The sequence below is a fragment of the Eutrema salsugineum genome, unplaced genomic scaffold, assembly GCF_000478725.1.
Source record: "Eutrema salsugineum unplaced genomic scaffold, Eutsalg1_0 scaffold_6, whole genome shotgun sequence".
Lineage (NCBI taxonomy): Eukaryota > Viridiplantae > Streptophyta > Magnoliopsida > Brassicales > Brassicaceae > Eutrema > Eutrema salsugineum.
This window is the reverse complement of record NW_006256547.1, coordinates 6,254,465-6,279,259: the sequence shown is the minus strand read 5'-3', so window position 1 is coordinate 6,279,259 and position 24,795 is coordinate 6,254,465. Positions and strand designations below refer to the sequence as shown.

Here is a 24,795-nt window from a genome sequence, read left to right as displayed (position 1 = left end):
TCAGCCACAAAAAATCGCTCCTTCCAGTTTTTATATAGGGATCGATCCTTTTCTTTTAATATGTCTTTTTTATTAAAATAGATTTTTTATTAAGAGAAACCCAGCTCAGTTTATTTGATAATCATGGTTTTAAAGAAAACTTACACATTTCAACACATTGACCATTTAACATTTCTTTTTTCCAACCAATATTAGGCATAAACCAATAATGTTTTCTACATTTGCGTTAACATAAAATTTTAAATATTAATTTTCAATTGTAAATGTAAACACAAAATCTAAACATTATTTTTTCCATTAATTTACTTCCGTTTTTGTATTTACAAATCTAAAAATAACATATGATGGATAAACTAGTTTTTTTTTCTTTCTAAAATATTAATGCAAACAAACGCAAACAAAAAAGAGTGAATCCCAATAGCCAATAGCCATACCTTTTGTTCTATGGGGGAAAAAAACATACAAAGGCAGTGAAATTTCATAAGGGTGATCGACAAAAAGGGTAGAGAGGACCACCTGGAAGAGAGAAATCAAAAGGACACATCTTATGTTTTCAATAATATTGTGTTTGTACTTTGTATGTAAATATGTATTATGTATATGCACAGTAAGTGTTTTATCATTTATGTACCAAAGAGGTATATTATAATGTAGGACCACTGTTATGTATAGTGTAGATAATGCGACATGATGAAGTATGCGTTGGGCCATCTTGGGCTTAGTCTTTGCTTTTCACCTGAATGAGTAAATCGTCGCCAGAGAAAACAGAAGTAAGAACAAAATTTTCTCTAATTTTGAGTTGGAAGGGTCATGTTGTTAATCGGTTTACTGGACCAAAGGCACAATACGAAACATTGGTTTCGGTTGGTAAACCAAGGAATATCAAATTCTTATAAATCGCAATTTTTTACGAAATCATCAGCTATCATTCTGTCATTCCGCAAGACTAATGAAAAAACAAAATGAATGAATTTCACTATTGTATAAGTTTTTTTTTGTCAGGAAACTATTTCACAAGCTATAAAATTAAATTAAGTTGTTTTTAATGTGTAGCCTATTGTATTTCACACACTGTTTTGTTTTCTCTTTTTTTTTTAACGGTTTTAGTTATGGTTCTAAACATTATCAATCGAAACCATTGTCCAAGTTTAATAGTCACTAATACATTGCTAGATTCTGACATGTATCTTCTGTTATCAACTTAAGTATTTTCTCTCTTGGTTTTAAGCCTTCTAGGAAATTCGGTCTATCAAAATATGTTTATATTTCTAAACTATAAATCGATTGCTAAATGGAATCAGCAATTAACGGCTAGATAATGATTTTTTAAAACTGCAATTATGGTTAATTTGGGGTGATAATGAAAAATTTGACATATGATTATATAAAGGGATTAAAGAGAGAAATGAAGTGGTGGTCTTCACATGGCACAGCCATTTTTAGAATATGATGAGATACAAGAGAGGAGTGGACCTATCCACAAAACAACAATGCCCATCCAACACTCTTCCCTTTTATATCCATACATTCTTTACATCAACATTTCTGAAGAGTTTAAATAAAAACATGTCTTGACAAAATTAGACATGCATGTCATTTCCCAAATAGATTTTCACTATTTACCAGACAATTTTAACTTTTCACATTAATGACAATTTATCATGTTGAGAAACCAATCACCCAATTTATTTATTATATATTTTTTAATTGAGCAAATAGTAGCGCGATGGTACTCCATGAGTTAGGCTTGCACAATAATTTTAATGTGATTTTTGGTTTACTATAATTGTTTATATACTAGTTATAAGGTTCAAATTCTATGTTATGATTATGAATTTAAAGTGTTAGATTGCAAATATTCATCTAACAAACAATGCGAGTCTTTTGTAAGATGTTAAGGTAATATTATATTATTATACATTGAAAACATGCAATAATGTGTATTTAAAACGATATTAATAAATGTTTCCGAATACACAAGGTTGGTATTCCATGTGATCGATGTATATTACACTCAAATGGCTAATTCATTATTATTGCTAGCTAATAGGTCCCTTGTCAATTTTTCTCTCCAAATGCAACTAAACAAAAGTTTGGTGGTAATACGCAAGGAAGGGACTCTTCTCTTTCAACCAATAATAATACTTTTGTTTTGTGTGCTCTCTTTTGTAATTATATGCAAGTGGGTCTATAATTGAGTTCGATTATGAAGCCCATTCTTTTTCCATATATATTTTTTTCTTTTATATTTCCACTTTAAATTTTCATTGGCGAAAGATGGTTAGATGTGTTTAGTGTGTCTAAACTTACTCATCTTTTTTTGTCACCATTGAGAAAATATGGTTAATAGCTCCAAAATTTCCAAAATGTTTCTTTTTTTCTTTCGTGTCCGCATTTGCGTGGATAATGATTACTTCGTAAATATAAGTTTCACAAATCATTCTTACATTAAAAAAATGTTTCGATTCGTTTTCATAATGACTTAATTAGTAATATACATACCAAGACATTCGCTTGAAATAAGCTAAAATTGTATTATTCCTTCATTTTTGTCAATGTATCATTTAATATTCCAACCGACCGTTTCAATTTTCAACCATAGGTACACTGTATTTTTCACATCAAACACACTCCTTTATATTTGCTGCCACCACTTTAAACATAAATTGAACATATTTGTGGATTATTATTTTGTTGAGTGGCGTTTGGATTTATATGGTAAAAAAGAAGAAAGAAATTTAATACTAAATTTGCTAATGTCATCACCTACTGACTACGTATCTCCACGGATGGTGTATGTCCTCATACCAGACAAATTCAGCCAGCCTTGCTTTTCTAATTCTATTCTTCCTTCTTTTATATCCCAAAATTAATTAATTTCGAAAATGTGATTTCTGTAATTAACTAACCTATTTCTGAAGTTTAAAAACATGTTAAGACCAATGGGTGTGGTGGTCTAATGGTCGTCGTATAAGAGAATTTTTCTATTTTTTTATGTTCTGAGTTTAATTGTTTTTGGAAAATGATTATTCTTTTTTTTCTTCTTATGTTCAGAGTTTAATTGTTTTTGGAAAATGATTTTTTTTTTTTTAAAACAATGAAAATGGTTATACAGATTAAAATTTGTAAAACCTCGCACATGTTTAATGTAAAACAATTTTTTAGTTAGCAACCAAATGGTTTCTTTGCGTTACCAGAGTTAACAGCGGTTTTGAATCCCTCTTTCAATATGATTCCAAGTTCAAGGAGTTTACTAATGCAAAACTCTTTGATTTTTATTTTTATTTTCATTACATATTTGTTAAATAAATAAATTTTGAAAACGACGATATCAACTAAAATAACATATAATTGATTAAAAATACATGAAATCTTTGTAATTCCTAGCATGTATGATAAAGAAATAATATGGTTTTGCCATCTAACGTTTTTAACAAATAAATGACAAACTTATAGACATGGAGTAATGCATATAGTCATAAAATAATGAGTGAATTTATTCTATATCAATGGTTAATCAAAAAATTAAATATATAACATTCATAAATTAATAATTAGGTAAGTAGCAAAGAGAATTTTTTATTTTATCCGTTACTATCCTTTTAACTTTACTTATTTATATAAATTACCATTGGTCTTTTTTTTTGCACATGACATTACTGTAGATACGATTCATCATCGCTGATACTATTCATCTAAGAGAAGATATTTTTTATTATTGGATAACTATTTAGTTAACATAAAATATATGAAAGTTATCGCTATAAGTTTGTGTTAACTTTGTTATCATATAATATACTAACATGTTTACAAATATATATGATAATTATAAGTGGTAACAAATATATCAGATAATTATAACGTGATAATTTCAAAATTTTGTAATAAAATATTAACATGTTATCGCTATAAATATGAAAATTTGTGTTAAATATGAAAGTTATCGCTATAAATTTGTGTTAACTTTGTTATCATATAATATATTAACATATTAACAAATATATATGATAATTATAAATGTTAACAAATATATCAGATAATTATAACGTGATAATTCTAAAATTTTGTAATAAAATATTAACATATTAACAATAATATTTGTTAAATATAAAATATTAACACTAATAATCGAGAAATATAGCACGTTAACAATAATATAACGATAATATTTATATTTATACATAATTTATATAAAATATTAACAATAATATCAGCATATGTATACTAACAGTAATTTATTTAGAATATTGATAATAATTAAAAAATTATCGTGATAACTGGCGAATAAGGGTGATATAGTCTTTTTATAGTGAATAGTTCTATGAGACCTACACTCAAAAGGTATCTCTTAATTTTGATAACATCTATTACCTTTTATTGCAATTACTCTAAAATAATCACTAATCAATCTTGAATCGCATAGTATTAGTTGAATAATTGATCATTATTAATCTAGTTAACTTAAGTACACAGCTTAGAATGACTCTCTTTCTCTATCTTTCTCTGCGAGTATAAAATACTCGCTACTCGCCACGAGAGACCTTGGCATTGAACCGTAATTAAATCCAAAAAACAAGGGCATATTCAAATTGGTTCCTCAAGTCTGACACTACTACATCACCTCCCTTTTCTCTTTGGCGAATGGCCTCGTAACCAGTGATAAGGACACATGCATGCCATTCCCATCAACGGTCAAGATCCCATTCCTTGACTCTGCTTTGAGCTATTTCTCACCGTAGGATCATTCCATAACCACGGTTTAAACTTAACCACGGTTTAACCTAACCACGGTTGGTTTCGGTCAGCCAGGTGGGGGGCCCTGTGAGATGTGCTTCTTCGTTGGTTAAGACTGATTTTCCATTAGCAAGTCACCGAGAGAGAGAGAAAGAGATAGAGTTTTTTTTTTTTTTTTTCTGGGCTTTTGCTTGCGTGATCTCTCTCATCAATCTTCTGATCATCTCATCATCATTAGATTTTGATTTTCTTTTTATCATTTTTCTTTCTTTCTTCCTTGTGTAGCTCTTTTGTTTCAGGGGACGAAGAAGAAAGTTTCTATTTATGGTTGAATTTGTTTTGTGATTTTTTTTTTTTGTTTTGTTTTTGGAGATTCTACAGATCTATTATGATTCTTGATCATTGTCAACGTTTTGTCCTTCTTTGTAATCATCACGGTTTTTGATTTCGACTTCCATCTTAGAGCTCTCTGAGAATTTCTTCAATTTTTTTTTTTATTATTATTGATTCTCGGAGCTGTTTCGAGTTCTTTAGCTGTTCTTCATAGATATATTTTTTTAATCCAGTAGATCTAAATTCTATGCAGTTTCTAGACTTGTGGATCTGGTGAATTCACTTTGTATTTTTCTTCTTTCTGATTTTGAGCTCCTGTGGTCTGAGTCAAAGTCAAGTGAATTTCCTCGAGTTCAAGATCTGGTGGTCTCAATTGGATCTCGCTGAAGTCAAATCCACTGAGAAGAAGAAGAGGAGGAAGAAGAGGAAGAAGATGAACTATTTCCCAGATGAAGTGATAGAGCACGTTTTCGACTTCGTAACATCACAGAGAGACAGGAACGCGATATCTCTGGTGTGCAAATCGTGGTACAAGATCGAGAGATACAGTAGACAAAGAGTGTTTATCGGAAACTGTTACGCGATAAACCCGGAGAGATTACTCGGGAGATTCCCATGCCTCAGATCCTTGACATTGAAAGGAAAGCCTCATTTCGCGGATTTCAATTTGGTTCCTCACGAGTGGGGAGGCTTTGTGCAGCCTTGGATCGAGGCCTTAGCAAGGAGCCGCCTGGGGCTAGAGGAGCTTAGGTTGAAGCGGATGGTTGTGACCGATGTGAGTTTGGAGCTGCTTTCTCGTTCCTTTCCCAATTTCAAGTCATTGGTGCTCGTTAGCTGTGAAGGGTTCACCACTGATGGTCTAGCCTCCATTGCCGCTAATTGCAGGTATAACGAGTTTTTCCTCTGCTTTTGTCTTAAAACTGTATGTTTTTGGTTGGATTCTGGTGTCCGAAAGCATTAAGTAAGACTCAACATTCTTGTTAAGATTAGCTTTGATATGTGACTAAGGCTTTGATTATGGATTCTTTGTTTCTTTGCACACTTGCTTCATGATATGACCTGCAAAATGAAGCAAACCAAGCTTTTGGTTGAACATTATGATTCAGTTTACGTTTAAAAATGTCAGTTTTTTATACAGAACAATGCGTCTTCAGAGTGCAAAATACATGTGGAATTCTGATTCTATGTCTACCATTTATTCTTGTCTCTGAAGGAATCATGATAACATTTATTCGGATTAGTGCTGTTTTGTTTAACAAGTTTTTGCTTTCTTTGTAGGCATCTTCGGGATCTGGACTTGCAAGAGAATGAAATCGATGATCACAGAGGTCAATGGCTGAGCTGTTTCCCAGACACTTGCACGACTCTTGTCACATTGAATTTTGCTTGTCTCGAAGGAGAAACCAATCTGGTGGCTTTAGAGAGGCTAGTCGCAAGGTCTCCAAACCTAAAGAGTCTGAAGCTAAACCGAGCAGTGCCGCTCGATGCACTCGCAAGGTTAATGGTTTGTGCGCCGCAGATTGTTGACTTAGGAGTAGGGTCTTATGAGAATGACCCGGATTCAGAGTCTTACCTGAAACTCCAGGCTGCCATAAAGAAATGCACCTCGTTAAAGAGGTTGTCGGGCTTTCTAGAGGCTTCTCCTCACTGTCTCTCAGCTTTCCACCCAATTTGTCATAACCTCACCTCCTTGAATCTTAGTTACGCAGCCGAGATCCATGGCAGCCACCTCATTAAGCTTATTCAGCATTGCAAGAAACTCCAGCGGTTATGGGTAAAGCTGATCTCAGTTTCTTTGTTAAAAAAAATAGCAATTTCTGTAGGTAGATATTGATTTGCAATCGTTTTTTGATGGGTTTTCTTGCAGATATTGGATAGTATAGGTGACAAAGGGCTTGCAGTGGTGGCTTCTACGTGTAAAGAGTTACAAGAGCTTAGGGTTTTTCCAACTGATTTACTCGGTGGAGGCAACACAGCTGTGACCGAAGATGGCCTAGTCGCCATCTCCGCAGGTTGCCCTAAGCTTCACTCGATACTCTACTTCTGCCAGCAGATGACAAACGCAGCGCTCATAACCGTTGCCAAGAACTGTCCAAATTTCATCCGGTTCAGGCTCTGCATCCTCGAGCCAAACAAACCCGACCACGTGACATCTCAACCTCTAGACGAAGGCTTTGGAGCAATCGTGCAAGCCTGCAAGAACTTGAGACGGCTTTCACTCTCGGGTCTCCTCACAGACCAAGTCTTCCAATACATTGGGATGTACGCAACTCAGCTCGAGATGCTCTCCATAGCATTTGCAGGGGATACAGACAAAGGCATGCTGTATGTGTTGAATGGTTGCAAAAAGATGAGGAAGCTAGAGATTCGGGATAGTCCGTTTGGGGACACGGCGCTTCTTGCTGATGTGAACAAGTACCAAACAATGCGATCCCTTTGGATGTCGTCATGTGAAGTCACGCTCGGGGGATGCAAAAGGCTCGCACAGAAAGCACCATGGCTCAATGTTGAGATTATCAACGAGAACGATAATAACCGGATGGAGGAAAACGGACACGAGGGAAGACAGAAGGTGGATAAATTGTATCTGTACCGGACTGTGGTTGGGACAAGGACTGATGCGCCGCCATTTGTGTGGATTCTCTAGTTTTTGTTCCGACCAAACATGGAACTGGTTCTATGCTTCCGTTAGTGTGTCCTTTCCCGAATTAGGTGTACTTTTGTTTTTGTTTTCTTTATTTTCTTTTAAGACGAGAGATTCTTTCGTGATAGCCGCCTTTCTGTTTTTTTTTTTTTTCTTCTTTTGACTTTCCTCCGATTATTTATTGTTTTTTAAGTTATTACAACTTTACAAGTGCAACGGCTTGTTTTGGATAAGCTTATTGACTAGCATAAATTATTGGTTTTTTACCTTGCTAGGACTATACAAAAGGTGAAGAACAAATTGTAAATAATATAAATAGAATCAAGTAATAATAGTTCTGAGTAAGTAAGATTCTCTTGCGAACTGTACTATAGGTGATAAAATGATAATGATATACCATTATTAGCGTTTTTTTTAAAAACATTTTTTTGCTATATTTTATCATATCATTCACAATATTTACCAAAAGTTCACGTTTTGGAAAAAAATGAATGTGAATAAGACTGTACAAAATGAAATCATTAGTCTATTTTTCACCAAAATAACATAAAATGTGAACAATTATGAATTTGGGGGTCAGTGGCGTATCAAGCCCTTTTGAAGCAGAACAAAAAAAAGAGAAAGAAAGGGAAAAGAAATCATTAGTCTACAAAATCTAGCAACTTTTCATACTGTCCTGACCCATACCCCATGAGACGTCATTCGTCAAGAACTTCTTTGGGTACCGGTGAGGCTGTGTCTGTATTTTGATTATTCAACGGAAAATTTTCTAACTTGCGTGTTTTTACCTATTTTATTATTCTGCTATTTTATCAAACTATTATTCATCTAAAAAGGTAATTATCACCCGTCTTTTAAAACGTTGCGGAATGCAAAAATAGATTTGTAGATTATTTTTTGCAGGACATAAATAAATATGGCATCCACTTATGTATTTCAAACATTCAATAATAATTATTGGTTTTATATGGACAAGAGGTAACTCAATGATAAATATCAAACTTGTTAAGAGTATTCAAGGTTTTTGTCTTCAAATAAAGCATACATAAAGAATGCCCTTAACCAATGGTTTAGGAACCATGGATTTGTAGGCTCATTCCAACAGCGAAAGTAATAAATAATTAATTACACATTAATATCTTGAGAGTAAGAGACAGACATTGAATCATAACATTTTTGGGTAAACTGTTTGAAAATGAAGGGTTTATGAGAATAAAGTAACTCTCCGATATTAGAAGCAGCATTCCTCTAACACACAGCAGCAACAGAGAGCAGCGAGACTGATTCATCGCGGCACACACACAACAAAAGAAAACGAATTGGTTAATGATTGAGTAGTTGTGACGAAAACATTAAGGAAACATTAAGGACTTAGTGTACAAAAGAAGACACTCTTCTAGTGACAGCAACTCAACACTTGACATAGACACATAGTGTTTTCTACATTATCCAAGACAGAAGACTCAGAACTGTCAACTGATTATTATTGAAATACCAAGAGAGCAAAGCAACCAGATGTTATCAATCCAACGAAAAAGTATTTACCTTATTAGCACTACTCAATTACAAACTATAAAGACATCAAAGGTTGTTATTGGATGTGTATCACTCTAATTGCGAAATTTACATCGAGAAGAGACTTCAACACGAAAAATACGCAAGAACAAGTATCACTCTTAAAAGACGTAGTACGGTAACGAGAAAAATCATGGGGAACGGAAAAAAAATGGAGGGACGAACCAGCCACGGAGGAAAGAGGTGCAACCAGAGTTCGAGTCCTGGTAGTAGTGATGATCATGATGGTACTGGTTGTAGTACTGCGGCGGCGGTGGAGGAGGAGGAGGAGGAGGAGGATAGCCTCCGGCGAAGTACTCCTGATAGCCTCCTTCGTAAGGAGGACGAGAAAATGGTTGCGGTGGTGGATACCCGTGTGGCTGATGTTGGTGATGAAGATAGCCTCCTTCGTAAGGAGGATATCCCGGAGGCGGTGGCCCTGATGGATATCCCGGCGGCGGATAGTGAGATTGGTAACCTAGCCCGATTTTGATCACACCGAAAACGGGATTTTAGTAACCGATTCAGAAGATCGAAAGTTTGGTTTCTAATGAATAGAATCGAAACTGAATCATAGAAGTAGAAGAGATTTTACGAACCTGGAGGAGGATACGGTTCCGGCGGGACCTTCTCGTAGCTCATAGTATTATTTGAAAGAGAAGAAGAAAAGTTGAAAGTCTTTTGTTTGGTCTGAGGAGAATCAGAATCGGGATTTTGACGAAATGACGATTACTCTCTTTTGAGTTTCGAAGACAAGATCTCCCGACACTTAGCCACTTGTATTATAACACGTGTCATACTGTAATTGTTTGGTAATCTCGTACCGTCGCTGTAACCGTTCAACTACAACAAAACAGTCCAATGAACAAATCCATCAATACATGGGCCCTTATACTCTTTCACAGCTCAATAACCCAATATAATTTAGGGTCTCCCTTGAAAATAATTATTATGTAAATTGACATTACACACTAGCATACACTAGCATTAACATGAATGATAGAACAATTAGAAGTTTGTAAAGTACTACTTCTTACGTTTCACAAAAAGTGTCATGACATTTTTCACACTTATTAAGAAAACTATTAAAAATACTATTTTGCCCTTTATTAATGCATTAAATAACTTGTTTCTTTAATTAATATATTAAATCAATAGGGTCAAAATTGGAATATTGTTTAAAATTCTGCATTGAAAATATAAAACGACACTCTTTGTAAAACAAAAATAAAACCTTAAAACGACACTTTTTGTGAAACGGAGGAAATATAAGAAACATAAAAAAATGTTGCCCTACTCATTTTCAAAAGGAAACTCAAGATAATCTAAAAATGATTAAAGTGGTCTTGTTATTGATCTGACTTTTTTTTTGGGTAAAGGGTAGTGCTGCTATTGGTCTGATTCGAAAGATACACAAGAGAAAAAAAAAGTCAACTACAAATGAGAAAGGTTCCAAAAAGAAGACTAAAATGGCCAGATCAAGCCTAAACTCAACGCTTCTTCTTACTTCCCTTTGATGGAGTTGCGATCAAATACACAAACGTCACAACAATCGAAATCACTGACACTTGAGGTCCAAACCTACCCACCAATCTCTGCAGATCAAAAATTACAATCAAACATCAGATATGATCTATGACTGTAGGATGCTAAACTGTTCATAAAGAGTCATGACTCATATAACGTTTGAAGAATGTCAAAATTAACCAGTCGCATATATATCAGTGTATCTTCCATAAAAGTTTTGATGTAACTTTCACCAAATTTTAGACTGTTTAGAAACTACGTTAAAATGAAATGATTGAGATAAGCGTTACAGATTCTGACATACCTTTGCCTGCATTTTAACCGCGTTCAAGATGGATTCCATAAAAAAAAAAAACAGAGAACATTCAAGTTAGTTAATTACAGGGGACGAGCCAAGACTCTCGATGACTCAAGTTATTTTGTAACGAAAAAATGCATTACCCATTCAAGCTTCTTCTCCGGGATGCTCTCTGCAAGCACATCTAGAGGCAATATTGGAGTTGAATATGCCTACGTTTCAAGGCAAAAAATTTACAAGACAAATCAATAACTACATGACCCCTTTGACTAATTTTGAAGAACCATAACTACAAAAAACGAGAAAGAAAACATAAAAAAAAACCTGAAGAACACCCTTAGATGGGACACGGAAAGTAACAACAGCTGGTGAACCGTAGAAGAGACCCTTTGTCTTAGTCTGCAACTCAAATGAATGTGACAGAACTTGACCTCTACACACAAAACCAAAGACAATCCTTCTTTATTTTTCTTATAAAAGAGTAAACGACTGGTTTAAGATTTTGTTGAATAATAATGAGAAACTCTTACACATCAAGCTTTTCCCATGACTTTGAAGTGTTACCACTAACAATCTCAAAGAGATTTGAATCCCAGCCATCATCTGCCACATTTACATCATATGCTGACCTGAAAAGAACTTACAATCAGAAACGTGTCTTTTTCAAAATACAAACTTGTGATCTGCGCTGTGAAATTTTCACACACAAAAAATAAGTACATTAGCATAGAGCAAGAAAGATAAAGTCCATACACAGCACGATTTGTTTTCTGTAAACAAGATCATAAGTCTTGCACATTGACTTAGTTGTTGAATCTCTTTTAAGAAATCATGATATGACAGATATTATTCAATATGTCAAATTCGATTCAAATACCAAACTGGGGACAACATTGATGATTGTTCTAGGTGTCGATCAAATAACAATGCAAGCATGAAGATTCCCGAGAAAAATGCTACATAAGGTGTTCATATTCCGAGAGAAAATTCAGAATCAAACATTCGGGAACATGGAGATTGTGCAGATCGATAAAATCTCGATCGGCGGCGAGAGCATTGCAAACAGGTCTGGTGAGCCAAAGAGCAAACGCAGCAACGAGATCTAAGAGACAGAGTTATGGATTGAAGAGCTTACGAGGATCCTTGATTGTAGATGTCGACGGTGACGGAGACGCGTTGGGCTCCAGATTTGATGCTAGAGAGCGACGCCTTCTTGTGGACCACCATGAAAGGGACCTCCGAGGTCGCAATTGAAGCCGAGATCAATGCCAGGAATATCAGAGCCAACGCCGAAGAGAGCTTCCTCTTTCCGATTTCCATTTCTCCGATTTTCCGATGGTCTCACTCGCTAGACACGGGAGCTTCTTCTTCTTCTTCTATATGGGACAAAATCACAAATCATATGAATATTCGTCTTCTTATTTACTATTTACGACTTCAATATTTTAAAGTAAAATAATGGAGTACTTTATTTTTGCCAATAATTCGAGCATTTTAATTAAATTTTTAGTTTTAATACATTTCATAATAATCATTTTTTTCTAGGCCATAAAAAAAACCTTATTTATTTGGATAAAATCACCGATCAACTTTCTTTGAAAATCGAAATGATAGAGTGAAAAAAAAAATTGTAAATACAAAATGTAAATTTTGCATATGTGCACAAGATTATAATTTTGCATCAAATCAGATATGTTTCCAAATCAATAGATGTCTTTTGTGGATGTCTTTGTTGTGATCACTGCGATTTTAAAAAAAAAAAAAACTAAAAAAAAGAAGATAAAATTCTTGCCAAATCAAGATTTGATCAGTTTCCATATATAAGCCAAAATCCAAAACGACTGCCTTTTAAGGTTATAGCTCGACACTAAAGAGAAAAATTTTAATTTCTGTAAATGTTCGAGGCGAATAGTGCTGCAAGCCTGCAACTACAAATTATTGCATCATGCATGTTGAGCATTTTTTATATTGCTAACACTTTACTAATATGTAATTTTGTTCAAAAAAAATAATAATATGTAATTAATGTTTACATCGTCAAAACAATTTGGTAGTAACTATATTTACACTGAAAACGATTTGATAATTATAAGTTTAATGTCTGTTCATGTATCAACGTGCGACGATGTGGTCATTTCATGCAGATCACGTTCATCACAGTCACATTTCATATATTTGTTCCAGTTGGATCTAAAAATATATAAACAATTCTTTCGGAAAAATATATCTCCACCTTGAAATATGTAAGATCAAATTACTAACAAAAGACATTTGCGGAGACAAAAACATATGTATATATTTATGTAATGGTATCACACGAATCTATAAAACAGTCAAACAGACATACTATTTCTTTATCTGAAAATACCATGTAACAAACCACTAATCCGACTACATCTTGTTATAATAATTAAGTGTATATACTTATATGTGTGTGTCTTATATTGTTAATATACGCAAAATGTAAAACATAAATATAATATTATATATTTCAGTGTGCTCCAAGTCAGCAACATTATCTTTGCATGATCTTTCATGTCTCTTATTTGGATGAAGGTAAATGTCTGAGATGAGAGAGAAGAACATATAAAGATAGCCAAGGAGACTGCCTAATGTCTTTCTATAAGCAAAATGGTCACTAATTGATGTAAACCATATTCACTATTCAAACATAAGACCGACCATTTTACTTCTCAAAGAAGTAGGCAAGTCATCCTTGGCTACCAAATATGATTCTCCTAATCATCTTTGACATTTCCTTCTATAATGTATATATACACTCACCACATGCATTTGTAACAAATGCTTTAGAAACCAAAATGCGAATCAACTGTTATCTTCGATAACATTTTACCAGAGATTATATGGATTAGAAAAGATAGAAAGAGAAATAAGTATAACATGGATGGAAAAAGCATGTCAACATAGCCAAGGAGACTGCCTGAAACCTAACCCGCAAAGATTCAACATGATTTTTGAATTACTATGCTTTTTAAATGCATAATAATCCAAAACCCATAAAGTTAAAATTGAATCATGGAGGTGAAAAAGAGCAGGCAAGTCATCCTTGGCTACTAAACATACTCTTTTCGCCATGTTAGACCTCTCTTCCTCATTGTACACTTAACTACTTTCTATATGTTTGTGTTCATTCTTCACATGCATGTGCTCTCCTTTTATAACCCTTGAGAAGGAATATATGCGTATTGATTTCGAGAATGATCTCTTCTTTTTGCATGGGCTAAATCCTAAATATGGTCAACTTTGTATTCTCCATCACCGGAATATGTTCCTTTTAATGGACCATTTTTTGGGGTCATCAATATAATATTTGTCGGTTGGTGGATGTAAGAGTTTCCACATTGTAGAAACTTGACGATGTCGAATCAAATAGAGTTAGTTTTTTAATAAAACATTATGTATGACTCTAAATTTTGTTCAAGTCGATTGCGAATTTAGAAGTGGTTGTCTCAATATAGCAACTTAAAAGATTTGTGTTTTAGTCCTTTTGAATATGGATTTCAGTATAGCATTACTTAAGTTTGAATGATGATGTCTGATCAATTATAGAACCGTTAGATATATAGAATATACATAATTATAGAACCGTTAAATAAGTATAATATAATGAATGATTAACCATTTGTTTGAATATGGAGTATTAACCATTCATGTATAGCAAATGGTTCAAAATGTAAATGATATATATAGAGACTCGATCGGAAAATGGATCGATTGGTGGAGTCAGTTGGGTTTTGGAGCTCAAAGACGGCATCTGAGATTTATTAGACCATCTCCATCGCAGAGCTTTCTCATAAGTTATTAAAAGAAATTTTAATAATAAATTTTTGAGATGGGAGAGAGGAAAGAAAGTCTCCAAAAATAAAAAAATCATTTTAAAAAAAAAGAGAGAAGAGAGAGAAGAAGAGAAAACATCTTAGAAAAATTTGACCAGTAAAAATACACTACGTTTATATATACTCTCTTACGTGAGGCTCTCTTATACAAAAATTTTTAGAACCAGTATGTTACTTTTTAATTGTTTTTTTTATTAACTTGAAAACATAAAAATCCATGTACTATCCTACCGATGGAGGTGGTTTTAGGGCTTCGAGGAATTGTTATATCGGACCAATTTACCATTAACTAACCAGATATGTTTATATTCTGGACTGAATAAATTTGTGGTGCCATACCATATACTTAACAATAAATCTCAAAAGTTTAAAAGTTATCGTAACACTGGAGATTTTCCATATATTAGAGGTTTATTAATGTCATATTTCCAATCACTTGGTATCACTTGATGAATAAACCTTGTATATATTTTAAAAGTAGAGTAAGAAGAAGCATTGTAGTTATCTTTTTAATTGTATCTAATAGTAAAAAAAGAAGAAGAAATATTGTATGAATTCATGTGGTGGATCCCTCGTATCTTACGCAATGTGTAAAAGTATGTTCCATTGAATTGATGCTTCTGCCTTATAGGGGCAAGTTGTTCTTGACATTTTCTCAAATTTAGAAATTTTAAATTTTAAATTATTTTCCTTAAAAATCCAAAATAGGAAAATTTTCATGATATCTTTCACCTTTATTTTTGATATAAAAAGGTTTGACCATTAAATGGAAGAATCAGAATACCTTTAAATTAAAGAATCAGAATACAATTCATTTTTTAAAAGTACTATATTCTCTTAGTCTTTTCTATCATCATATCTTTTTCATTACCGATTGTTGAGATTTGATTTGCTTCGAATGTCAGCATCATATATCATCATGTCGTTTAAGTAAATTTTCACTAATATTTGTAACAAGCATAATCCGCAGAACAATGTTCATCAACAACTTTTCCAAGGGAATATTGGTACAAAAAAGGGCCATTTCAATAAACCAACAAAAAAATAGAAATGGATTAGTAATGGGCTTACTTTGGTACCCAAAAGGCAAGTAATATCGGCTAATTTTGAGCTGGGCCGAAGCCTATCACGTCAAACTATAAATTGGGTCTATATATAAGTTAGGTTACTTGGTGAGTTGGTTCTATATAACAAGGATAAAAGAACTCCAAGAGTATTTGGTTTAGTTTGCATTAGTGTTGCTAAGAATATCTCGTTGTAGAGATGTGCTCTACTATTCTTGATTGTCTGAAACATGATAGTTCTGACAAAAACAAAACAAAGAAGGAAACTCATCAAAATAAGAGAATTACTAATCAGAAGAAAAGAGAATTCTTAAAATATACTGTTTCTTTTTCCCAAAGCAAATACAGCTTTTATAATCAAATTAAACACCTTACAAAAAACTACACATGTGAACACTAATCCGGAGGCTTGGCTCTCACCCGTCCAATTGAAGTTCAATAAATGTTCGTTTTGTAAATTTTGTTTTGTTAGTAGAAATTTTAGAAGACGAACCTTCCACGTCTTAACTTCCGTACGTAAATTATAACAAAATCCAAGAAGTCACTGTTGTTGCTTTGTCTTTAAAAGTACACACACTTTAGTTCCAAACTCTCTTAGATACAGGAGGTTGAAAAAATGGACTTGTCCTTTAACAAATAAAGAAGGGACTTTTACACACATATCGAAAGATGGAAACAATATTTTCCAATTTTGTTTTTGACTAACTAATTAATCTGCTTACAGACTTAATAAGTCTGACCAGCATATAATAACTCTGATAAAAACATTAAATAACGACTTTGTCAGATGGTAAAAGTGAGCTAGTCAACCAACTTTCAAAAAAGTTTGCTTCTTTTAGTTTTAATGATTTATCTTGTATTCGAGGATTACCAAAAAATTATTCATTTTTAATTTAAGATTTGTATTCTACGGTAGTTACTATCACTAGATTTATTTCTTTATAATAAACTACATAATTCAACCAATTACAGAATAACTACTTCATAAGTTATAAAATACAGCATGTTTCGCACGTAGCAATTCCGATATTTTTTTATTAATTATTTTAATTTTAAAAAGGAAATAATAAAGTTTTCTTTTCCGCGCACTTTCTTGGCTCTTTGTTTAGGTGAGCTTGTCGTACTCTGATTTTCTCTGACGATAAACAAATCGAAAACGGAAAACGAATCTCTCCCCTGAGAAATAAAAAAACTCAGGGACCTCTCGAGCTTCTCTCCAATGGCGGCTACAATCCCTGGCTCCATCTTCGGTCTCTCCACCGTCTCGTCTTCCTCAATACAAAGACTTGTCAACGCTGATTTCTACTGTTCGAAAAGGAGCTCCGACTCCAAGTGTCGACTCACGGCGATCAAATCCGAAACATCTCCGACTTCTGGAGGTGTTCGAAGAAGACGGAAGAACAATAACGAAGACGGAGCGAAGTTGGTGGTGGTGGAGAGTCCGTATTCGAGAGTGGAGGCGGCGCGTCCCGATTCGCGGAAGAGCTTGTCGGATTTTTTGGAGGAAGCGAGAGACTTCGTCGGAGATGATGAAGAAGGCTTAGACCCGCCTCGTTGGTTTTCTCCGTTGGAGTGTAGCGCTCAGGCTCAAGGCTCTCCTCTTCTCCTTTTTATACCTGGTTCTTCCTCCTCCCCTAAAACTCTTCTTAATTTCATTTCCATGGAACTCTTGAAAGGATGAAGCTTTTTCCAAGTTAACAAAACAGAGAGCCTCTAACAAAACTTGCAGGAATCGATGGTACTGGACTTGGACTCATTCGCCATCACAAGAAACTCGGCGAGTGCGTAAATTTCTAATCTTTTGATTGCTACTTCAATATTTCTTTACAAGTTTGACTTTTTCCTTTTGTTGTTTTCTTCTTGCAACATATCATGCCTCTGTTTCTATATCCTCTGCCTAAGAATGGGGTTTCTCTGTTCCTGATTATGTTGTCTTTGAGTAGGATTTTTGATGTATGGTGCCTTCACATTCCAGTAAGGGATCGCACTCCTGCTAAAGGTGTCTTCTTTTGCTCCTTTTCTGTCTACAAAAAACGTTTTTTCTAACCATGAAGAAAGCTTAATGAGGATTAATTAAGGCCTTTTTGTTTGTGTGTTTTAGACTTGGTGAAGCTTATTGAGAGGACAGTTAAGTCGGAGAACTATCGCTTCCCGAATAGACCTATATATTTAGTTGGAGAATCTATTGGAGCATGTCTTGCCTTAGACGTCGCAGCCAGGAATCCCAACATCGATCTTGCTCTCATCTTAGCTAATCCAGGTACAAAGCTCGGTCTGTGAGATGCTTATTTTAACAGTAAATGTATATGTTTGTTCATAATAGACATTGTTTTGTTGCAGCCACGCATGTCAACGACTTGATGTCGCAACCTCTATCAGGAATGCTGAATGTTTTACCAGATGGAATTCCCACTCTACTGGAAGAAATATTTGGTTTTAAGCAAGGTACAATCTCAAGTTGGATCTCTAAAATGTTCCCAAGAACGTTTTAAAAACATGACAAATATGATTTTCGTTTGTTTTTGGGGATTTATTGCGCAGGCGATCCTTTGACTGCAATGTTAGACGCTTTGTCCAATGAGTTTTCTGTCCAGAGAATGGGTGGAGGGATGCTTAGAGATATCTTTGCAGTTTCAGCTAATCTTCCTGTAAGTGGTTTTCACTTTATAGTCTATGCATTTGCAATTTCTGTTCATGAACATCTAAAAGACAATATATGCAGACTTTGAGTAGGATCTTCCCTAAGGACACACTGCTTTGGAAGTTGGAACTACTCAAGTCTGCTATCTCATCTGCAAATTCTCCCATTAACGCGGTCAGAGCTGAAACAATGATACTTCTCAGGTCCAATAAATTTCTCTGTTTCATGTATTGGTCCCTCAGAAATTCTGAATCAACTTTACTTGGAGCTTAAGTGTAATGTGAATATCTGGTTATGACCATTATCAGTGGACGCGATCAATGGCTGCTAAACGAGGAAGACATTGACAGATTTGCACGTACATTGCCAAAATGTATTGTGCGTAAGCTTCAAGACAATGGACAATTTCTCTTTTTGGTAAGTGATCTCTCTTCATCCAATACTTTTGATACTAACTACATTTTAAGTATCTCTTTTACGTCCCATTTGTTAGGAAGATGGAGTAGATCTGGTTACTATCATCAAGTGTACTTGCTTTTATCGCCGTGGGAGATCTCATGATCACCTTTCAGATTACATTTTGCCTACCCCATTTGAGTTAAAACAATATTTAGACGAACAAAGGTCAAAAAGCCTCACTAAATTCTCAGAGATATATATCTTAGGTTCTCTGTATCCTTAGCAAATTAAACAAATTTGTCTACAAAGTAACTGAATGATAATTTCTGTGGTTGCAGAATGCTAATAGATGCTACTTCCCCTGTAATGTTGTCAACTCTAGAAAACGGTAAACTTGTAAGGAGCCTTGAAGGATTACCTTCAGAGGGACCTGTTCTGTACGTTGGCTATCACATGCTATTAGGATTTGAGTTAGGTCCAATGGTTACTCAAATCTTGTTAGAGAGAAACATCCACTTGCGTGGTTTGGCACATCCGATGATGTTTATGAACAAACAAGATTTAGTAGACGCACAGATGTTTGACAAATATAAGATAATGGGTGCAGTTCCTGTCTCCAAATTCAGTATCTACAAACTACTGCAATCTAAGTCTCATGCGCTTTTGTATCCTGGTGGTGTCCGTGAAGCTTTGCATAGAAAGGTGATTTTACTGTGTGTGTATATAGCCCTTTTTAGGGTTTCTGCATTCTTGTAATTCCATTTTGAGAGGCATAAACATGTACAGAGAGAGTTTGCAGGGTGAAGAATACAAGCTGTTCTGGCCAGAGCAACCAGAGTTTGTGAGAGTTGCATCTAAATTTGGAGCCAAAATCGTTCCTTTTGGTGTTGTTGGAGAAGATGACATCTGTGATGTAAGCTTTCTCTACTCAATTTTATGATCTTAGTTACTATGTTTTCACTTACCTTCTTATTATATGACCCACCAACGGTTCTATTCAGATTTCTACATCCTACAGATTGCCTTGTTCGTTTAGCATGTACAATAAGCATGCATGTCTCTCTGTATTGACTGCTGATAAACTCTATAATTTATGCTCTACTGACATTGGATGAGTCTCAGATTGTCCTGGATTCAAATGATCAAAGGAACATCCCTATCCTGAAGGATTTAGTGGAAAAGGCAACAAAGCTAGCTGGCAACATAAGGTGTTTCATTACACACTCTATATCCATATACATATGTTTTCTCATATATACTCTTCAAGTAATACTCATAATGTGAACATTGCTTTTGAACGACAAAATTGTTAGGGAAAGCGACAAGAGTGAATTGGGAAACCAAGATTGCTATATCCCAGGACTTGTACCTAAGATTCCGGGGCGGTTCTACTACTACTTTGGGAAACCAATAGAAACAGCAGGTATATATGTTTGATCTCAATGTCTCTCTGTTACTTCAGATCATTGTTCTGAATACTTACTTGCATTAATTGGCTTTGTTTTTGTTTTCGTGGCAGGTAAGGAGCAAGAGCTAAGAGACAAAGAGAAGGCTCAAGAGCTTTACTTGCAAGTCAAGTCTGAGGTCGAACAATGCATTGCCTATTTGAAAACGAAAAGAGAGAGTGATCCATACAGAAACTTGTTGCCAAGGATGTTGTATCAGGCCTCACATGGTCCCTCTTCTGAAATTCCTACGTTTGATCTCTGAAATTAGCTATTCTCTTTTTGATTATTAATTTTACACATTACTGTGGCTATGTTGTAGGTAGTAGACATTTAATCAGAATTTTTAGTAATTTTTGAAAATAGTCTCTACCGAAACTCCGTGAAATTTGCTAAATTTTAATAAACTTTGAAATTAATGAAAGTTACTAACAAAACTTAGAAAAACATATATCCAACAACACTTCCCCTATTCACCAAAAAAAAAACAACACTTCCCCTAAAAATTCCTTTTTGTCTCCATTTCGGCATAATTTGAGCGGCACACAATGTTCATGCCTCCATTAAGTTTTCTCTCCAATGGCGGAATAAGCTCAGCCATTTCTTGAAAGAAGTTATGGCGGTTACAGTACTTGCCTACATTTCCGGTTTCTCTCCAGTCTCGTCTTCCTCAAGAGAAAGAATTGGTGGCAACGATGATCATTTCTGCTCTTCCAAGTCAATCTTACTACGACGACGGAGCTCCGCCTCCAAGTATCGTATCACGGCGATCAAATCTCCGACACCTGGAGGTGTTCGAAGAAGACGGAAGAACAAGGAAGAAGACGGAGCGAAGTTGGTGGTGGTGGAGAGTCCGTATTCGAGAGTGGAGACGGCGCGTCCCGATTCGCGGAAAAGCTTGTCGGACTTTTTGGAGGAAGCGAGAGACTTCGTCGGAGATGAAGAAGATGGTTTTGGACCACCTCGTTGGTTTTCTCCGTTGGAGTGTAGCGCTCAGGCTCAAGGCTCTCCTCTTCTTCTTTTTATACCTGGTTCCTCCTCCTCCTCTAAACTCTTGTTAATTTCATTTCCATGGAAGTCTAAAAGGTTTAAGCTTTTTCCAAGTTAACGAAACAGAGAGACTTACAAAAACTTGCAGGAATCGATGGCACTGGACTTGGGCTCATTCGCCAACACAAGAAACTCGGGGAGTGCGTAAATTTCAAATCTTTTCTATTGCTTCTTCAATATTTCTTTACAAGTTTGCATTTATCCTTTTATTTGTTTCCTTCTTCTTGCAATTTTCATTGCCTCTGTTTCTATATCCATATCCTCTGCCTAAGAATGTGGTTTCTCTGTTTCCCGGAAAAACCTCAACTTTCACTTCTCTAGTTTGTCTGAGAAATTTGATTTTAAGCAGTTCTTTGAAGTATTGACATGTAAAGGATCTTCATTTTCTGATGTCGTTGTCATTGAGTAGGATTTTTAATATATGGTGCCTTCACATTCCAGTCAGGGATCGCACTCCTGCTAAAGGTGTCTTCTTTTGCTACTCTGTCTTTAAAAAAAAAAGTTTTTTTTCTGACAGAGAAGATAGCTTAATACGCGCGGATTAAAGCCATTTTGTTTGTGTGTTTTAGACTTGGTGAAGCTTATTGAGAGGACAGTTAAGTCGGAGAACTATCGCTTCCCGAATAGACCTATATATTTAGTTGGAGAATCTATTGGAGCATGTCTTGCCTTAGATGTCGCGGCCAGGAATCCCAGCATCGATCTTGCTCTCATCTTGGCTAATCCAGGTACAAAGCTCGGTCTGTGAGATTCTTATCTTGTCGGCGAATTCTTAGCTCATCAAAGACATTGTTTTTGTTGCAGCCACGCATGTCAACGACTTGATGTCAAAACCTCTATCAGGAATGCTGAATGTTTTACCAGATGAAGTTCCCACACTATTGGAAGAAATATTTGGTACCCTTTTGCTCACTCCTCATTTTGTATCTTGACTTCATGTAGTTGATGTTCGTTTAAATATTCTTAGATATCTTCAAGCGAGTCATAACCTCACTAATTGAGTCTCAAGTTGAATATTCAAAATGTCTCCAAGTTCTAGCGTCTTCTTCATTTTACTTATGAAGGCTGTATATTGTTGATTTAAACTCATTATAAAACATGACAAACATGTGTTTCCTTTGTTACGTAGGCGATGCATTGACTGCGATGTTAGAAGCTTTGTCAGATGAATTTTCTGTCCAGCGAATGGATGTAGGGATGCTAAGAGATCTATTTACAGTTTCAGCTAATCTTCCGGTACGAGTTCCTTCTTAGAGACTCATGATCTAAGCGTTTTTTTCAGTTTATCGTATACACATTTTCAGTTTCAGTTTTAATGTTCATTTTAGTTACATTTGCAGATTTTGAGTAGGATATTCACTAAAGACACACTGCTTTGGAAGCTGGAACTGCTTAAGTCTGCTATTGCATCTGTAAATTCTCACTTATACGCGGTCAGAGCTGAAACACTCATACTTGTCAGGTTTTAGTAATTTCTCTGTTTCATTGGTTCTTTAGAAACTATAAATTTGTCTGTTTCGGTGTAATGGTGAGTCGGCTATGAACATTTCAGTGGACACGATCAATGGCTGCTAAATGAGGAGGACATTGACAGATTCTCGCGCACATTGCCAAACTGTATTGTTCGTAAGTTTAATGACAGTGGAAACTTTCTTCTTTTGGTAAGTGATCTCTCTTCATCCAATTCAGAAGAAAGATGATACACTTAGGGTCAACTATTTGATACTAACTATACAATCTCTTTTAAATCTCATGTTAGGAGGATGGTGTAGATCTGGTAACTATCATCAAGTGTAAATGCTTTTATCGCCGTGGGAAGTTTCATGATTACATTTCGGATTACATTTTGCCTACACCATTTGAGTTAAAACAACAGTTAGAGGAACACAGGTACACTAGTTGACAAATCAGTGTATAAAGTAAAAGGTTATAGAGCAAATACTGAATGGTAATTTATGTGGTTGCAGATTACTAATAAATGCTACTTCCCCTGTAATGTTGTCAACACTAGAAAATGGTAAAATTGTAAGGAGCCTTGAAGGATTACCTTCAGAGGGACCTGTTCTGTACGTTGGCTATCACATGATATTAGGGTTTGAGTTAGCTCCAATGGTGACTCAACTCTTGAAAGAGAGGAATATTCACTTGCGTGGCTTGACACATCCGATGATTTTTATGAACAAACAAGACTCGGTACTCGACTCACTCGACCCCCAGATATTTGACAAATATAAGATCTCTGGTGGAGCTCCTGTCTCCAATATCAATTTCTACAAATTACTGCGTTTAAAGTCTCATGTGCTTTTGTATCCTGGAGGTGTCCGTGAAGCTCTGCATAGAAAGGTGATGATGTCTTTTTTTTTATTACATAGTTTCTGCATTTCTTGGATATTAATTAGTATACTTTTAGAGGCTTACATGTACAGAGAGAGAGAGTTTGCATGCAGGGTGAAGAATACAAGCTGTTTTGGCCAGAGAAACCTGAGTTTGTGAGAGTTGCATCTAAATTTGGAGCCAAAATCGTTCCTTTTGGTGTTGTTGGAGAAGACGACATCTTCCACGTAAGGTTTCTCTACTCAATTCTGTGGTCTTAAGCTTTCAATTAACTATTGGTTGAGGGCATTGGATGACTCTCAGATTGTCCTGGATTATAATGATCAAAGGAACATCCCTATCCTAAAAGATTTAATGGAAGAGGCTTTAAAAGAGTTTGGAAACTTAAGGTATATTTCATTGCATATATCGTTAATACATACTCTTCAAACAAAATCAAAATGAACATTGATTTGGAGCTGTCATAATTGTTAGGGAAGGTGACGAGAGCGAATTGGGAAACCAAGAATATTATATCCCAGGGCTTGTACCTAAGATCCCAGGGCGGTTCTACTATTACTTTGGAAAACCAATAGAAACAGCAGGTATACATATATATGTTCAATCTATATGTTTCTCTCTACTTTCAAATCACTTATTTGAATATTTGCAATGGCTTTGTTTTTGTTTTCGTGGCAGGCAAGGAACAAGAGCTAAAAGATAAAGAGAAGGCTCAAGAGCTTTACTTGCGAGTCAAGTCTGAGGTCGAACAATGCATTGCATATTTGAAAAGGAAAAGAGAGAGTGATCCCTACAGAAACTTGGTGCCAAGGATGTTGTATCAGTCCTCACATGGTTGTTCTTCTGAAATTCCTACGTTTGATCTCTGAAATCATTCTCTCCTTGATGATTTTACGTTATACTGTGGCTATATAT

At 35.1% G+C, this 24,795-nt stretch overlaps 5 protein-coding genes across 5 annotated transcripts; 3 read left to right on the top strand and 2 right to left on the bottom strand.

The window, feature by feature from the left end:
* Window positions 1-4,880: 4,880 nt before the first annotated feature.
* LOC18011536 (protein AUXIN SIGNALING F-BOX 2) lies at window positions 4,881-7,957 on the top strand. The gene is made up of 3 exons (XM_006395457.2): window positions 4,881-5,952; window positions 6,346-6,841; window positions 6,935-7,957. Exons 1-3 carry the CDS (start codon window positions 5,501-5,503, stop codon window positions 7,712-7,714), a joined length of 1,728 nt encoding a protein of 575 aa, XP_006395519.1. The 5' UTR covers window positions 4,881-5,500; the 3' UTR covers window positions 7,715-7,957.
* A 753-nt stretch (window positions 7,958-8,710) lies between these two features.
* Window positions 8,711-10,022, bottom strand: LOC18012721 (cysteine-rich and transmembrane domain-containing protein WIH2). Its single transcript, XM_006395456.2, has 3 exons — window positions 9,865-10,022; window positions 9,452-9,743; window positions 8,711-8,991 (listed from the first exon to the last, which is right to left on the bottom strand). The coding sequence occupies exons 1-3, from the start codon at window positions 9,905-9,907 to the stop codon at window positions 8,943-8,945; spliced, it is 384 nt and encodes a 127-aa protein (XP_006395518.1). The 5' UTR covers window positions 9,908-10,022; the 3' UTR covers window positions 8,711-8,942.
* Window positions 10,023-10,589: 567 nt separating this feature from the next.
* LOC18012660 (translocon-associated protein subunit beta) lies at window positions 10,590-12,507 on the bottom strand. The gene is made up of 6 exons (XM_006395455.2): window positions 12,226-12,507; window positions 11,621-11,719; window positions 11,415-11,523; window positions 11,234-11,302; window positions 11,097-11,102; window positions 10,590-10,860 (listed from the first exon to the last, which is right to left on the bottom strand). The coding sequence occupies exons 1-6, from the start codon at window positions 12,408-12,410 to the stop codon at window positions 10,756-10,758; spliced, it is 573 nt and encodes a 190-aa protein (XP_006395517.1). The 5' UTR covers window positions 12,411-12,507; the 3' UTR covers window positions 10,590-10,755.
* A 4,617-nt stretch (window positions 12,508-17,124) lies between these two features.
* Window positions 17,125-20,859, top strand: LOC18012659 (acyltransferase-like protein At3g26840, chloroplastic). Its single transcript, XM_006395454.2, has 14 exons — window positions 17,125-17,630; window positions 17,741-17,792; window positions 17,955-18,010; window positions 18,113-18,271; window positions 18,352-18,456; window positions 18,553-18,659; window positions 18,734-18,855; window positions 18,961-19,069; window positions 19,146-19,276; window positions 19,390-19,753; window positions 19,851-19,964; window positions 20,174-20,259; window positions 20,365-20,474; window positions 20,571-20,859. The coding sequence occupies exons 1-14, from the start codon at window positions 17,231-17,233 to the stop codon at window positions 20,759-20,761; spliced, it is 2,106 nt and encodes a 701-aa protein (XP_006395516.1). The 5' UTR covers window positions 17,125-17,230; the 3' UTR covers window positions 20,762-20,859.
* A 253-nt stretch (window positions 20,860-21,112) lies between these two features.
* LOC18012428 (acyltransferase-like protein At3g26840, chloroplastic) lies at window positions 21,113-24,749 on the top strand. Its single transcript, XM_006395453.2, has 14 exons — window positions 21,113-21,527; window positions 21,635-21,686; window positions 21,956-22,011; window positions 22,116-22,274; window positions 22,351-22,443; window positions 22,676-22,782; window positions 22,887-23,008; window positions 23,099-23,207; window positions 23,306-23,436; window positions 23,514-23,889; window positions 23,994-24,107; window positions 24,184-24,269; window positions 24,355-24,464; window positions 24,559-24,749. The coding sequence occupies exons 1-14, from the start codon at window positions 21,113-21,115 to the stop codon at window positions 24,747-24,749; spliced, it is 2,121 nt and encodes a 706-aa protein (XP_006395515.1).
* The last annotated feature ends 46 nt before the right edge of the window (window positions 24,750-24,795 follow it).